Raw genomic sequence first — 17,698 nt, forward strand, 5'->3', positions numbered from 1 at the left:
ATCCAGCCTTCACCAGATGAGAACTTTCTAAGTGCCCATCATCACAAAATTATATAAATAATTGAAAAAATCATGAAATGGAAATTTAAGGGATTATACATGCATTTGTTTATTTCCCTTCCTTCTGTATACCTCCATCACCGACTATCTTAAGAAGGCATTTGTTCTATATCTCAGGTTCTTCCTTTAATAATTGCTACTTCTGAAAAAGTCATCAAAAGAGAAATTGTTTTCATCAGATCAGACAGAATTAATTTAAAGCCAATCAGAGCTTTTCTTCAGCTTGGCTGGATAAAACAGATGAATAGGAGAGATCTTCAAGGTTGTATTAAACTTTTCCCTATGTCATTCAGTATTCCCTTTTCCCTCCTCCCCCACCCCGGCTTACTTTTTCTCTCATTGAAACCACAGGATGATCAGTAATCTTCCTCCAACTCCATTTACTCCACAGTCTTTCCTAAAGAGTTCAGTCCATATCCAACTTTCCTTTTTCTCAAAAGTAACCTAAAATGTGTGTTATATGTTTTCCTATCTTCTTTTATGATATTATGTTTTATCCATAAGTGCCATTTGTCCAATCACAAAATTTTCTTCCAGGCAAAGACTTATACCTTATATTACTTTAATGTCAGCCTACTATCTAATCTAGGATTGAGTGCACAGTAGGTCAATAAAAATTCACCATTCATTAGCTCCATAGTGATTGTAGCTTAGACCTTTAACATTTAGTAACATTATGAAGCATGGTGGTGGCATGTGAGTCAGATGATCATATAATTCACCTTCACCTCCATTTCATACTAAAATATCAAGGAATAAAAGCTTGACACAATTTTCCCAGTCCAATCCATGTTCTTGCAAGGAATTTCAAAGACATAAAGGCACCATTTTCTGTGGTGATAAGTTAATACTGAAAATATTTTCTATGAGAAGATAATTTGAGAAAGCAGCATGCATGCAAAGTCAAGTGTATGTGAAGTTCATAGAACATTATATGAAAAGTGTGCTTTGCTATTACGGATTTAACATTATCAGTGACTAAAACTCTCTTTAAAAAATACAGACACTTTAAAAAAAATTATACTTCTTGGTTAGTTCAACTCTTCAACTAAAATTTCTTTCTCCCGTGTGCATTTTGCAACCTTTTGGCAGCTTTATTGTTGAAAAGCCAAGGTACATTCATAATTGCTCCACAGTAACATGCATTTATCATTGGCGAAGGTTCCTACTATAAATGAATTACTGTAATAGATGTGTCATGAAATAGCATCTTATTATCCTTCTCTTCTTCTATTTTCTCTACCAAGCGGGTCACAGTCGATAACAAGCGTTCCTCTGAAGTGATATTTTTGAACAAATTAAAAGAATAGAGTGAGCTTTAAAGCTTTAGTTTTACAATACTTTAAAATGATCAACACTTTTTATTCTAGTTATGCCTCTAAATCCCCCAAACACTTCTTGTTCCGTGCTGATGTTGCTTGTACTGGAAAGCCATTGGTTTCTATACTGGCGCTTAGGTTGTTTGCAATCAAGAAAATGTGATTGAGAATTTATTACATTTGAAGTTGCTGTCAAGAAATAAAAAAAAATCTTCACTCTTGAATAATGTATAATCTCATTAAGAGATAAAACACATTGATATAAAAAATCAAAGAAGTGTGAAATGGATGATATAGTCAGTAAGAACTGTATACACTAAAGAGAGAATCTGTTTAGGGGAGAGAATTTCAAAAGGATCCAAAAAAATGTAGCTGTGAGTAGATCAATGTCAAATATAGATTATAAGATTTCCAATTGATTTTATTCAGGTGTGTTTGAAAACGCTGAGAGACAAAAACATCTACCCTACTCCTTTTCATAAAGCTGTAGCAAGATTTTACAGTAAAAATATTTATTGACTATTTGGTAGGTTGGGAGTTGCCATGTTAATGTTTCTGAGGTAGGTAAAGTGGAGTTGTCAGAAACATAGACGTGTAGGGTTCTGTTACCAACCTATTTTAACAACTTTACTGAAGCCCTAAAGAAGGCAGTGCATAGTCTATAAGCAGAGTTCTCCCCAAACAAGTCCCACATAAGCAGGGACTAACCACTGGATCCACACGTGTAAGTGAGAAAGTGCTGGCTAGCATCACAGCTGCTGGCAGGCTGATAACTGGGGAAAAAGAAAAAACAATGCAATGTCATTTCACGATTTAGATGAGGACAAAGATGTCACCCTATTCACACACAGAGAGAAGTTATAATGGATAAAAAGATCAGAATCTCCAAATCCTCACATAAAATTTAACAAGAACAAAACATTAATTTCCTGACTTAGGAGCAAAAAATAGCCAATATTTAATTGAGATGTTGCATAGTAGTATTCAAATTTTGGAGCTTTTATTAACCTTTAAGTTATTAAACTAAGAGCTATGTGGATGAAGTTGAACTTTGTAAGAAAACTACATACTTAGGCAGTACTAGAAGTATAGTAAGTGAAGCATGGCAAGAGATATTTTGCTCTATTTTTGCAATTTGGCCAATGTGTACAAGGTGTGTATTACAAAATCAAACCTCTCAAGTGATGAGAAATATTATGGTAAGGTAAGTGTCCATAGTCAAAGCAAATAAAATATTTGCACACAAAATTCAGACAAAGCATTTACTTTCATTCAAGTTTTTTTCAAGTAACTGAGAATGACTAGAAACTTAACACATGGGAACTCACTTAAAAATGAATTTGTAACAAGACAAGCAGACATCCATACATCACCTCTAATATTAGAGTTCCTATGTTTTAACACTAACTAGAAAGGGCAGCTTGTTTTTTTCCAGCTTCATTTAGCCAAAGTTAGGTTTTGGTATTTCATTTTGCATTCAAGAGAACACCCAGATATGAGTATCTATGTACCCAGATATCTACTGAATCTTATTTGATGGTTCCAGAAATGGCATACTTTCTATTGAACCTATAGTAATAAGATCACACTTCAGTCGAAATCTCTCAAGTCACCTGGCATTTTCTCATATGCAACAAGATGAGAACTTCCAAACTAGAAAATTGAATAAATTGAGTCTAAATGATTGGAAAATGATTTGAATATGTAATATGGGACTGTAATTTCATTTTTTAATGTGGCAATATGCTTGGTTAAAAGTTCTGTCATCTGCTCTCGACTCTCCTCACTCTTCTCCTTCATCCAAAACACACACACACACTTCAAACATCTCAACACTAGTCAATTCCTGCTCTTCCTAGGTAGTTTGAACAGGATTGAAATTAATATTTATTTTGGAACTTGTTTTTATTATATGAAACATTCCATTTATTCTACTTAATTTTTTTCACTCACTTATCACTGGAAAATATTAAGGTGATCCAAGCACGAGAATAACTGTTATTTGTATAATATATTCATGACATACTTAACTGTAGTCCTTTAGACACCTGTTGCATTTTGCATATTCTTGTCTTCTGAAGTTCATCCCCATCTTAAATATAGCCAGCCTACTTTCCAATCCTACTTTCCAATCCCTTTTTAGTGCTAAATTTGGCTGTATGTCCACCTACTAATGTTACATTGAAGCCATTCCTAAAGAGAACACCGAAAGCTTTAGCTTTAGGACTTCTACATAGATCTTTGCTCATTAAGCAGTTCCCTCTTTCCTTTACCCAGCAGGCAGCTGTTGAGGTTTTTGGGTAGACCTGAATTTGTCACAAATGTGTCAGCGAAGTTCATCATTGTGCAAATTATAATCTTGATAACTTAATAAAAAGCTACTGACTTGGAAGGTCTTACTCTACAACAAAATTTCCTTTCTGCATGAAAAATGGGTTCAATATGAAATCATAGGGAGATAACTACCTATAGGGTAAAAGACAGATAATGAAAAAATAGCAAAAGCAGGACAGAGAGGATTCAAGACATTTTTTGACCACCTATGGCTCAAGAGTTCTGAAATTAAATTATTCACCCTCTACCAGCTTGCTAAAATGTTTCAGAGGCGACAATGTTCCTAGTTCCCTTTTTGGTGAAAAAAATGTATTGCTTATATTCTGAAATCTGTAATTAGCTAGAGAATTCAGGAAAGGAAAGCAAATTTCAGCAACCTAAGGGAAGCCAAGAACCAAAGGCCTGACGAATGAGTACAACAACTCACGAGCACACCCAAGCAGTTTCAACGCACCCAGATGCCCTTTGGGGCTTGTTTGACAATCTCAAGAATACATGTCACTTTCTATTATGCACACTGATATAGAAAGAGCTCCAAACTTTCACTATTCTTTTTGCAATGTCAAGTGAAAATAAGTGTCTGCTGCCAAAAAAGGCTCAGTGCTCAGCTGGCAGGTCACAATGAGAAAGAGAAATAGAAGGGAGAGTAAAAGAAACTGGAAAAGAACTAGAAAAAAGAATAATATTTCAGAGGATAACAGTTTATAATAATAGCTTATGATGTGTTTATCTCCCTAATGTAACCATTTTAACCCATGTGTCGGGTCCAAGCTCCGATTTGCAAAATGGGCAGCAGAAAAAAAGTTTGTTCTGTTCGGCAGAGCAAAGGTGCAGTCATTTGCTGGAATGCCTGCCAATTTCAAAGCAAAATAAAAGTTGGAAGATTGTTATTGCTGATAGTAGCGGGTGTGGATATAGTCACAAGATGATAGAGACTCATTAAGACTAAAGAGAAAAGTGTGTAAGACAAAGTGGGTGACAGGAGAATGTCAGTCTCGGAACACAGGGAAAATGAGGCATCTACATGGATGGCAGGGAAACAGTCAGCTTTCTACACTGTGGCGAGGACGTGTTATAGCCGTAAGGTCAGTTGTTCAAGCCTCCTATTTGCTTTTCACAATTAAGCTGAGAACACATTTTGCACTTCTATATTCAAGGAATGTTAAACGATAGTAAGACATTCTTAGATTCCCAAAAAATAAGTTCTCTTGGTAACATTCTGTAACTATTGCTTACGCTACTTAATGTGCAATTTGGTATCTGCCGCCCAGAGGTTCTTGATCGTGACTGTGTATTAAAATCATTCTGGGAGCTTTAAAAAATGCTGATGCAGATGCCTCATGCCAGAGACTCTTCTTTAATTGAAGTGTGGCCCAGGCATAAGTATGTTTTAAAAGCTATTCGAGTCTAATGTAAAGTCAGGGCAGAGAACCACTGTGCCTACCCAACATTTCTTAAAGTGTGGTCTAGATGGATGGCCTGTAGTGTGGATGGAACCAACTATAATCCTTGTTCAAAATGCAGATGACCGCATCCCAGCCACCACTTACTAAGACAGAATCTCTAGAGTTGGGGGCCCGGCAGAATCATTTTCTTAATAGGTTCCCTCATGATCCTTAGAGAGAATTCCTGTTAACGTGCCTGTATAGTTTAATGTCATTTGACAGCCTCTTCAAATGACAGTACCCATGCTCTACTCCCTCAATTTATATTTTGCAATAGCCATTTTCTGATTTATGTGATTGTTCCACAGAGAACAATCATTTGGACAAAGAAATAGACAATATGGGTATAGATATAGATATGATATACATGTATATATGATATCTATATATGAGATATGTACCTATATATGCATCTCTATATCTCCAGTATATGTGGACACTGGCCATAATACTAATGGGAGTGTTCTTGATTCTGGCTTGGAAGGCCATCCATTTCTTACTCCCATGCTCATGGCAGAGGAGAATCTCCTACGGCCGAATAAAGTGTCACGGGTAGGGTTCAAATGGGTGGCTACACAGAGTCAAGTCCTCATGTTCTCTGAACAATCCTTAGAGAGAGAAAAACACAGAGACATTGAAAACTATACTCTGAGTACTACTTATGCATCCTGGTTATATATATTTCATAGTCCTGTTGTTATTGAAAACTGTTCTTGAAATTCAGGGATCCTGACAGTCTGTAGAATGTGGAAACCTATTAAAAAGCAATATGAAAATGCATTTCAGGTGAAATCACTTTTACCAAAGTGCAGATCATTTCACTTATTCTAAAGGCATATCATTAGAAAGGAGACTAAATTGGTGGGTTTTTTTCTTTTTACAGTATAGCACAAATACATACTTCTTTATTCCAGCTTCAGCATGTACATAGTTTTGAAAAAGTCCATGTCAAAAAAGAAAGTTTTTTTTTCTTTTTTCATGGACCTCTACAGTGTGTCTACTCAGAATTTTAAAAATCGGTTCTCAAGTAAAAACAGAAGCATAATAAAAAAAAAAGCAGAAGATATTTATCTTGGCCTTATCTGCACGTCAGAAAATTAAGACAGTGATGAATTACACATTACTCTACAAAATTTTATTATCAGAGGCAAAATTCAAATTGTTCTGCTTAAAATACAGAAGACAAAGTTTGTCATTTAGAAAAATCCATTTTGTTAGTGCTTGGTTATAGTGGAATAAAAACATCATGTTGAACACATACTGATTCAATTTTTACTGAATAATTTTAAAGGCATACCATAGAAAACATTAATCTGCTAAACTAACACAAAGTTAGCTGGTAAATTCTTTAGTAACTCGTATTTACTAAAAGAACAGTTACTTTTTTATTCCTAGATCATAAAATATTAGAAATGAAAAAAAAGTGGTTCCATTTGGCATATTTTAAATAAGCCTGTTCATTTGGGAAATGGCTCTAGGAAAATAAACTTTGTTGCTGAATAAATTCAAGTTCATTAGAAATAGTCTAGGTAACATTTTTGAAAGATTATCTGGTGAATTCAGTGGTATCCAGAAAGCCAATTATGAAAGCTCAAAGGCAGAATTTCTCTTTTTGCTGCAAGTAACTGGACAGTGCTTAAGCTTCATAGTCCTACTGTGTTTCAGTTTTATAGTCTTGGTCTGTTTTAAAAAACTATTGAAATGTAAAGGGACTAAAATACAGCAAAGAAAAATGGCAAGTATGTTCATATATGGCAATGCACAGGTAGCATTTAAAAAATAATGTGAGATTACTATTATACAATATTTTAAAGGGTAGAAATACAACATTCACTTGAAAACTGTTTTGTATTTGAGTGACAGATAATAAACCTTTTAAAAATGAAACTGAGTAGCAAAAAATTAATAATGAATGTTTTCACCCAGTAGGTCATAAGCTATATGAAAGTGGGAATGGAATACTGAACAAGAGGAAGAGTAATTATTATGAACCTTGTAGGGGTTAAAAGGAGAGTGACTGAATGATTAACTTAGAAAGTAAATGCACTGCACATTCAAGGCAGATGTTCTTAACGCCACTGTAATATTTGCCATAAAACATTTCACTCTTTCATTTACTTACATGACATAATAAAAATGTATGTGATTAGAACCAACTTGACCTGTGCAGAGCTAGGTCAAAGCAGTTATCTTAAACTGGATCTACACACAACAGGCCAATGGAAAATGTAACTTCCAATAAATTAAGGAGCTGCAGTCCATATATACGGTTCTAAGCAGAAAGAGAGAAATATTTCTCTGAACTCATCACTAAGCAAAAGGAAAGTTCTGGCTAAACTAATAGGTCTCCTCCACATGCAGGGGAGAGATTTAACCTTATCTTTTGGTCCACTGGTGAAGAGCTTCACAATCCATTCTCTTTTCCCTTATTTTTCATGGCTGGTTGGCTGGCCTATCTCTTAATTACTTGTAACAGCTTAAAACCCACTACACAACACACTAATGTAAAATACTTTGGTGAAAACTTTTATAGGCCATATGAAGTAACCTTGTTAAAAAAATTAGTGGTAAGCTAAAATGCACTAAGTAACATTTTTCTCAAATTAGCCAATGACAATGAAAAAATAAGCTATCTATTCAAATTTTCTACAGAGACTGGTCTGTATGGAAAATCATTATGTTTCCAGGCATGTAGGAGGCAGATTAATGACTAATTTAAGCCATATAAGGCTTGGGTTGGCAGGTTTTTGAATTCTCACCAAAACCTACCACCAGTTACACAAACTCATCACAACTCTTAGCCTCTGTCTCCTCATTATTGATTTGGAACTGATGGTATTTCACAGGGTTTTTAAATGAGAAGATATTTACACAGTGTCCGGCATTTAGGAGATACTCAAATTTTTGTACTTTCCCGATATTATAACTCATTTAACACTAATACAGCACAAAAAAATTAATTCTGATTAAAATGAAGAATTGGTCATTATTTTTTTTCTTCTTAGTGGATTGCTACATGAACTGGAAATGTGCACAAGATAAACATCTTCCATGTACTATCCTTAAAGTACTAAATATTCAAAATAAAGTCCCTTAAAGTGCTATGCTTTCAAAATCTGGGTAAAATTATACTGCCTACTGGTAGGGCTATTGGTAAAAAAACTATTTTAAAAATAAAATGCATATGTAGTATACATAAAATTAGAACACATATTTTCACCAACTGCTTATCTTTAATATTTAAGACACTTAAAAAATTTTTGTCTAGGCTTTGAAGTAAAATTTCATAAAATAAAATTGAAAATAAAAGCTACTAGAGTACACATTTCTTAGAGTTTTTTGAATATAAACAATGCATATTAAACAAAATATTTTAATAAAAAATGACCTTATTAATTCAAAGTAATTGAACTGAAAGTTACTCTTATGTAATTAAATTTTGTAATTCCAGGATATTTTGCAAGAATATTTTTGTACTCAAAAGTTCACATATACTAATTTGAACAAATACATTATTTCCTAGTATAATTGTTGAACCTGTTTTTGAAAACATATGATTAACTTAAAATTAACACATTGTGACTATACAAATAGTATGCTAAAACCATTTTAGAAAACTTGAGCTACTTTTACATAAGTAGGTTAAACATTTTCCCGCAATTTACCAATATTATTAAAATGCTCAGCTGTTCTTAAAGATAAATACTATCCTAACATATTCCAGCTATAAAAGTTTAAACTATGTGGTTTTATTATACTTTCTAAATGTTGCACATTTCTGGAAAGCACAATTAATTGCCATGAAACCAAACAGTGAGAATTATCCTGAAGTACCACAAATGTTTTGAGAACGAGTACACAAAAATAATATTATCTATACCTAAAAATTTAGTTCCTTTTTTTGTAGTATGTAATTATCTTTCGTGTTGCCCTTATTGGTTCATTATTTCTCTATGTTTGTTCCATTTATTGTGATGTAAATTCTTTTAGGCCTTGTTCATCCATTCCTTTCCTCTCACAAAGTGCTTTGTGAAATAAAAGGTGCTCAACGAATATCTTTTTAATTAAATTAAATGTAATTAATTAATTAAATTCTGTCACTATATAATTAGCAGTGTCATAATAATGCAGCTATGGTCTCTGATAAAGGAAAAAAAGGTGTGGGAATCTTAATTTCTCATTATATGAACTGTTTCTTTAATAAAGTATATGTGGTTACTTCATGGGTATATTGAGGAGAACAACTAAGTTGTTTTAGGTTTCTGACAGAAAAAAATTCCTTAAAATTTAATAGCCAATAGATTTGAATTAAATACATTATTGTAAACTTCTTTAGGAATCCCTTTACTGCATCTAATATAGGACTACAGTTGCAAGAAAATCATTTTTGCACAAATTTTCATAGATCTATAAACATTTTACTATTACTTTTACTGATTTAAATGGACAGTAACCATCTGTTACTACAAAGTTTATCAGAGAAATCTGTGTGGAAAATAAAGCAAATTGTTAGTATTTTAAGGTCATATTTAAATACTGTTAACCAAAATATTAAAAAAAAAAAAAAAACTATTATCAATGAACCGTATTTGTTGTCCCAATATTTGGTTATTTACAGTGACCAAAGTGAATGCTGATTAACAGTGCTTCCAGTTGTTTGACATTATGCAAACTAGAGAAACAGACTTTTAAAAATGATATAATTATTATAGATATATTTAATCATGTATTTTGATATTGCTTCTGGTACTTGGAAAATCTCCAACTGATAGAGGTATTTCAAACATGTCTTTCTTTTTTAGTTGTATGAAGACTTTATTAATGGTCTCAAGTTATTGTAACTGTTCCCAAAATAACAGTTATGTAATTTTAAAAAGTTCATGTGCTACTCTGAACCTCAGTTTTCTCATCAGACTTATTAGGGCTAATATAACTTATTATGTTTTTGAAAGGAGTCAAATGAAACAGCATATGTAAAAGTTCTTTGCAAATGAAATGTAGTTTATAAACACATGGTATAATCTTAATAACCTTGTAAGATATTACTGTTATAATATTTGTAAATTGCACTAAAGCAAAAATCTCAGTCTTATAATATAATTATCCTAGAAATAATGTAAACCAAAGTGAGTTTAAATCCCAGGTAAAATCCATGATATTGCAACTCAAGAATAAACCTAACATTGTAGATATCAGCCTTAGAGGTTGTGCTTGTATGTGTAAAAAAAAAAACCTCAAAGATTTTAAGAAAATTTTAAAGGAAAACGTGTAAAAATGGGGAAAACTTTTTATTTACAGGTTACCTAGAGATATTTAATACTTAGGATGGTAAATATTTATTCCTTTCTAATTGAAACCAAGTTTTGCTGTGGTACATATATCAGCACAGTAAAGTTTTAAGCCTAGATGTTGGACATTTTCAACAGTTTGTTATTTCATGCATATATATGATTTGCAAGACAGACAAAGAAGAGAAAAAAGATAAAAACTCTATGTAGAAAATAGAATTTTATGACTACATTTTACAGAATATTCCAAGAGATATCATTGGTCATTTTATTATTTTGAAAATATTACTTATTTAAACAACTAAAAAACTTTAAAGCCTGATATAATCTTCAACATTGGAAAGGACAAATTGAAAAATATGTAGAACAAAAATTCCATCTCAATGCCATTGATACCGCTATATTGTTGAACAAGTATTATATGAGGTATTGAACATTGCACATAATTATACACTTAGGATTTGACATTGTAGTTAAACCAGTTGTTCAAGGCCACTAAAATACTGAAAGACGATTAAGATTATTAACAGTGTGGAGGAAAAAAGAACTATATAAGCCCTTCTAACTCAAAGCTGGAAATGGTGATTTCACTCAAAAGAATGTCACAACTACTAAGAGTTTTCAGTAATTCACAACATAAGACATCCACCTCTAATTTACCTTCTCTATTACATGAATCCAATGGTGATACAGTACATGTTTTGGACCTGCATGATAGTGTATATTTATTGTTGTTATGTTTCACAACTTACCCCTTAAGGATTTCACATATATGTGATGTCTACTAGTTAAATCTCATCACTTCAGATAGGTGGGATGACTTAGATTTTACACTAAACATTACTATGTCTTATTAACACCACATAGAGCATTTAAAATTCATATATTAATTGAAGTGCTGAAAAATTTAGGTATGAGTAACAGATATTAATTACTAAAAAGATAAAATTCAACTTTAGGTAATACTTGTTCTATGGATTAGGAAATTATTCCTCTTTACTACAAACTTATAAATCTATGGCTCCAGTTTCTAAAATACCTACATTTTTTCCAGTGTGAAGTGACTATTAGAACATATTTCTTTCAATGATGTGCAAGAAGATCTGGAGTGAAAAACCTCAGGAATCTATAAAGTGGTCCACAAGCATTTGGCTTACATACAGTTAGTTGTATTGGTATTTCATAATGGTAAACTTAAATTATGTTCATTTTTGAGGATCTAAGCAATGTTTGGAGAGCTGGCCTACTGGGTGAGAATACCATTTAAAAACACTTGTGGTACATAACACACAGCCAGGAAAAGACTACTCAAAATTTCTGGGTAGAACAGAGTTGTCAATGTCAAAAGAAAAGCATTGCTCAAGAAAAGAAACTTCTCATCTTAACAGATGGCACAACTGGCATCAAAGGTCATTAAAATCCACTTGAGGTATGGTTGCTTAATGGGGGATTAGATTCACACAGACACAAAGATCAACACACAGAGAGAATTTTTAACTCTCTGGACCACCCAACGTGAGATGGAAAAACAAACAAGATGGAAAAGAAACACTTTCTCAGCACTGATAATCATTAAGTATGCACACCTGTTTTATCTAATAGAAAGTTTGACCAAAATGATGACAGAATCTATATTTATGATATGAGGCTGCCACTTTGAAAAATTAGAAGAGCATTTGCACATAAATTTTGTTTAAATTCATTTTTATGTAGTAGAATAGACCATTCAGGAAGTAGATGAAAAAAAATCTATAACAGTTGAGAAATTTAGTCAGGAAGTTATCAGGAAGAATAGTGTTGAGATAAATTCTTTGAAGACTTTTCAAAGTTTGCATAAGTTTATAAAAAGAGATAAATTTTCTTTGAGCTGAAGAGAGTCTTTGCACAAGTGCAGTGTACAACAACCTATATACATATGGGGCCTCCCTATGTACACATACGTATGCATACACTATCTATAGGCCTTTTTAAATGTATACACAGCTTTAACTCAAAGAAAATGAGTTAGCAACACAATAATCATTGCAAGACAATCCAAGTGCTGAAATAAGTGACACTGATCACTTAAAGGGCTATTTCACCTCTCATACAGCCCAGGACTAAGAATATAATTCCCTGTTTTAGTTTTTCTTTCCTTGCAACACTGATTGTCATAGATAATCTTTGTGCTTTTGCATAATGCCCATCCCGATGTAACATATATTCACATACAACGTTGGACATTTAAATAAGCATGCTGGAACACAGGCAGGACCATACAACCATGCACAAAATATTCTGAATATGTTTTTCCATACTGACTGCAACATCAACATGCACCACTATCATATTTGGTCCTGTACAGCAAGGAATGTATAGCTGAAGCAGTCATGGCTAGTTTCATTTGCACAAGTTTCTTTAGAGAAGAACACCCAGTAGAGAAACAAAACAGAATGAATGAAACAAAAAAATCCCCCAAATCAAAAACTGAAAGAAAAAAATTTCCTCCCACACGTTAACACTGAAAATCTGGCCATTTTCCTCATTCCACACAAAGTAGGTCTTCTCACAAAATTCTGAGTCGAATTGTTTTTTAAGAGACACATATTAGTGTCTCAGAGCTTTTCCTAACCATTGGAAAAGCTCATCTTGATAAAGCATTTTCCAGCGTACATTGGCTTCGACAGTTTCCACGGCTCTTGAGAAAGAGGCAGCAGCAACTCCATCATAGCTCTTCATGAAGTTCTTTAGCTGGAAATAGAAATATTAAAATGGTAAATAGCTAAGGAATACGGTCAATAATACTCTAATAACTTCGTGTGGGGGCAGATGGTTACTAGACTTATCATGGTGATCATTTCATAATCTATGAAAATGTCAAATCATTATAGAGTATACCTGAAACTTACATACATTGTACTTCAACTATGTTTCAATAAAAAATAAAATTTAAAAATGGTAAATATACATGTCTTCAAGTGAACTCATGTCCAACACATATAAACAAGAATCTATTTGAAAAAAAAGTGTCATAGTCACTACAGAAGGTATATTTAACATGTGGAGTGAGCTTAGTAATGAAATGCAATAAAATGGATTGTGTCCATTAGGTGTAATGTAATTTCTTTTGGAACTGAAAGGAAATAAAGTGGACATTACAATTTAAATAGCTCCAAACTCACCTTCTTGTTTCATAAATAAATATTAAAACAGACATATTTAATTTGTCATTTCATAATAGGTTGATGGGATTGTGGCAAAGACTAGCTCTAATAACAAAGCATATCTAGTGTAATAAATAGCCTTAAAAATGAATAGAAGGATTAAAGTTAACTTTTTGTGCTTAGAAAGAAAATTATTCATCTTCTCTAAATAAGTAGTATGAGTGCTTGACACTATCTTTGATGGCAAAGGAATATCAAAATTATTGGGTGGTGGAAAAAAAAGTAATGATGCTATGAAAATGGGATAAATGACACTGTGATCACATGAGTAACTAGATTTAGAAAGAATGAAGGAGGAATGTGGATTCCTTTAGCTAGAAAATTTGAGCTTTAATTAAAATGTTATAATTTTTAAATGTTTTGTCATAATTTATGGATATAAGATTTTCTCTAGAGAGTCCACATACTATGGGAATGCTCAGGGATTTTATTTCAAGATTAAATACTAGCAGTTTTTCTCTCTGTTTGATATGTCTTAAGAAACTGGCAACCAACCAAAAATTGCGATGCTAATAGACAAATGTGAAAAATCAACTTGTAACACAGAAGCGTTATATTGTGTAATTAGTGTGAGGTGTGATTCATCCCATGGTGGGCGCCACATGGAGAATATGCCAGGAGAGAAATGTCATCAAGATTGATTCAGGGATAGGGAGATATGGTGGGGTGGGCATTTACAATGGAGTTAATTATACCTTTCTGAATTAATCTAGAAATTGGTTCATGGGTAGCTTGGTTTGTTTATGACAGTGTTACTTTGATTACATGATAGTGATGGTTTTTTCAAAGTTTATCCTGTACTTTCTTATAAAGCCTGGTGCCCTGCAGCATTAGCAGTGGATAACCATATCTCAGAAGTATATTCTTTATGACTTCAAAGTCCCTATAGTTTAATAACAAACATGTAAAATATTCAATGTATAACAAAGATTTATCCATGCTATCCTTAAAACTGATCTGACATCTGACCAAATTTATACATACAGAAGAAAGGATGAAGGGAAGGGACTGGAATTTATTAAATACCTTCAATATTCTAGGCACTGTGCCACACACATATACCTGTGACATGTACACATAGATAAAAAGGAAATCTAATGAAAGCATTTGAATCATATTTTTAAACTTAACTGATTAATCCAGTAATTCATTGGTATAGTATTTACATATTTATGTTCAGATTTATTCAGTCTATATTCCTAAAGCAACAAGGAGTACATTTTGATCTGTTTTGAATTTTGTATTTTAATTTTTTACAAAAAATATGTACATTACAGTGTACATTTGTACGTTATATCTGTGTACTACGGTGGCATTATTTACATAATATACGTCAATCAGGAAAAAAAATTACATCTACCTCTTTTAAATTATGTTCCACATTATTACACATTTTCCTAGGCCCTCACTGAACATGCCAGATAGTGATAAACGACCCTTTGGCAACTTTGACTCTGTGGTGTATGTCTTGGTCTTTGGATGACATAGCAAGCCAACCTGAACACATGAAGTAAAACTCTTAAGTCTTCCTCAAAGGCAAACTATGGGATTGACTATGAATGCGTTATTGACACAAAAACAGTAGGTCAGATTATCCTGCAAGAGAACTCTCTGTAGACAATGTAACTGGCGGGGGGTGGGGGGGGAGCGTCTCTAGGTATTCATTTCTTAAATCACAATTTAAGTGCACTAAATACATCCCTTGTGAGCTCAGAGAGCCTGAGGTGACTCCTATGCATCTTAAGAGTAGCTTATTCATCAGAACACATGTGGCCCACTTTCCATAGCTGGCATAAACTGATCTTATGCCTCATATAACTCCACAGCTCTTCTGACAAATATGGGGTCACAGCAGCCACCTGACTGGTCCTAGGGCAAGATCACAGCACCTTCCAGACCCCTGCCTCATTTTAGAGGGCACAGGGTAGATGGAAGGCATTTGGCATTCCAATTTGCTTATTTCGGCAGCTCTTTGGTAAATGTTCTGAAGCTATTAGCTTTTATTATTCTGCTTCCTAAATATTTATGCCATCTTATGCTTTTATTTGAAAATGTTGCAAGTTTAGACGTTTTTATAAAATAACATTTAGTAAGATGTCAGAGTTGTTTGTGTTCCCTGTTCTTCTTAGCACAAAATTTCTAGATGTGTTTGTTCATTTCTCTATTAAAAAACATTTTAGTATTTGAAGAAAACTTAATTTAGGGTAACCTAGACCTAAACAACACAAAATAATTCATAAATTGCAACACATAATATACTCTTAGTAACTAAATAAATGAATCAACTTAGCTACTGCCCGATTATGAGGTTTATATTTTCAACATTAAAACTGTAAATGGGATGTCTGTGGTGCACAGGATCTCTGTTCTTTTATAACAGTGTTGTATGTAAGGTTCAAGAGGAAAAAAAAAAAAACGAGTGCTGAAGAGGATTGCTGAATGGACATTAGTAGGGAAAAATGGCAAGGGGGTCTGAGGTTCCATGAGGTTGAACTTCCATTAGCTTAAAATTAGGGAAATGATGTACTGTTTCATAGAGAAATATTGTTTAAATTGCTAGAGCTATGTAATTAGAAGGAAATTGCCAGTTTCAGGTACTAGAATGTAGTTTTGCGGAAGGGACCATAGAACAATGTAAGTGTCTCTACTGAATGCCCCTAAAGTTGCTAGGGATCATTAAAATCTCAAATTAGTTTTCAGAATTCATAAGGATGCTGATTCCCTTTTGACCTATAAACTTTTGAAAACAAGAATATGCTATATCCAAAGGGAGAATATTGGTTTTTCTGCTTACGAGGCTCATTGGTTATGGGAAAATGAGAATGAAATTTCCTCAGCCCCTTTACATTTATGAGAGAGGGTTATCGGCAACACAAATTAACCCCCCTCCCACCCAACAACAGTGGTCCACAACCTACAGTTGATGATGAGATAATAAAAGTATGGAAAAGCCTCAGGCAGCAGTTGGTAAACTAGAAAGTCAGTGCAAGCAGCTGTGTCCTGAAGGGATTCATCACTCAGGCTATGAAGATCCTCTATTGTGAAGTTAGCTGCTTTGCAGATAATGGAATAAAAGCCACAGTTGAGTTTCAGTTTTCAAATGGCACCTTTCATTATAGGGGTATCTTGGAACATTTCAAACGACATTTAAATCAAGTGTAAGAAATTAAATATGTATAAGTGAAATATGTAAAGCAAAATGGCCATCATATGATAAAATCAATTTAAATTCCATTTAAAATGTTTTCCCATGAGTTGGGTATTACCGAAGCACGGAAAACATGAAAGATAAACAGACTTAGAGAATCGAAGAAGAGGAAGAGAGAACAGGAGAGAGGCAAGGGGAGAGGAAGATGGAAGAAAGAAGGGGACCAAAAGGAGGGGAGGGGAGAGGGCAGGAGAGATCTTTCATTTCTGTGTTCACTTCAGTAGCTGCACAGGTTGTCACTAGATGAGTCTTTCATTCCCAGATTATTGAATATAAAATCAAAGAATTAAAACTACTTCATTTAAATACATAAAGTCATTAGCTTAGTCGTTCTTTCCTTCTATTCCTATGGATATAAAAGAATTCCTTCCCTTTTAGCTTCCTTCATTAAAAAATAAAGTAAAAAACATGTGCTGGGGCTTTCAAACTCAAATTCTTCAGGGTTGGGAACACACATAACAGGAGTAAAAACTGAATTTCAAATCATTACAATCAGAGATTTAGCTTAGCTTAGCTCATGGTATGAAAAGAATCTGAGTCAGTACATGGAGGAAGATCAGAAAAAATTGGGCAATATTAGGAGATGTTAGGGATGGCACCAGGGTTGATGCTTCTGGGGGATCCTGCTCAATCGGATTAGCTCTAGGTCACAGCATCAGGCATTCTGTCAGTGAAAACTGAGAAAACTGTGATTCTCAATGCCAGATCTCAGCTATACTTTATAATGGAGTTGAGCAGCAGACTAAAAAGCAATAAATGTTTGAAATCCAACTCATTTTAATCAACCAAATATTTTGCTCCTTCCTTCGACCTACTTACTCCTCCCCCATTTCATACCCCT

General features: G+C 33.5%; 1 protein-coding gene across 1 annotated transcript in view; it reads right to left on the reverse strand.

The window, feature by feature from the left end:
- Positions 1 to 13,032: 13,032 nt before the first annotated feature.
- The window catches only part of TRHDE (thyrotropin releasing hormone degrading enzyme), a 356,245-nt gene continuing 351,579 nt past the window's right edge, over positions 13,033 to 17,698 (reverse strand). The window contains exon 19 of the mRNA XM_057742781.1: positions 13,033 to 13,176. Coding sequence (XP_057598764.1) covers positions 13,033 to 13,176 — 144 coding nt within the window. The remainder of the gene's footprint in view (positions 13,177 to 17,698) is intronic.

The sequence above is a fragment of the Hippopotamus amphibius genome, chromosome 7 (genome assembly GCF_030028045.1).
Source record: "Hippopotamus amphibius kiboko isolate mHipAmp2 chromosome 7, mHipAmp2.hap2, whole genome shotgun sequence".
NCBI lineage: Eukaryota > Metazoa > Chordata > Mammalia > Artiodactyla > Hippopotamidae > Hippopotamus > Hippopotamus amphibius.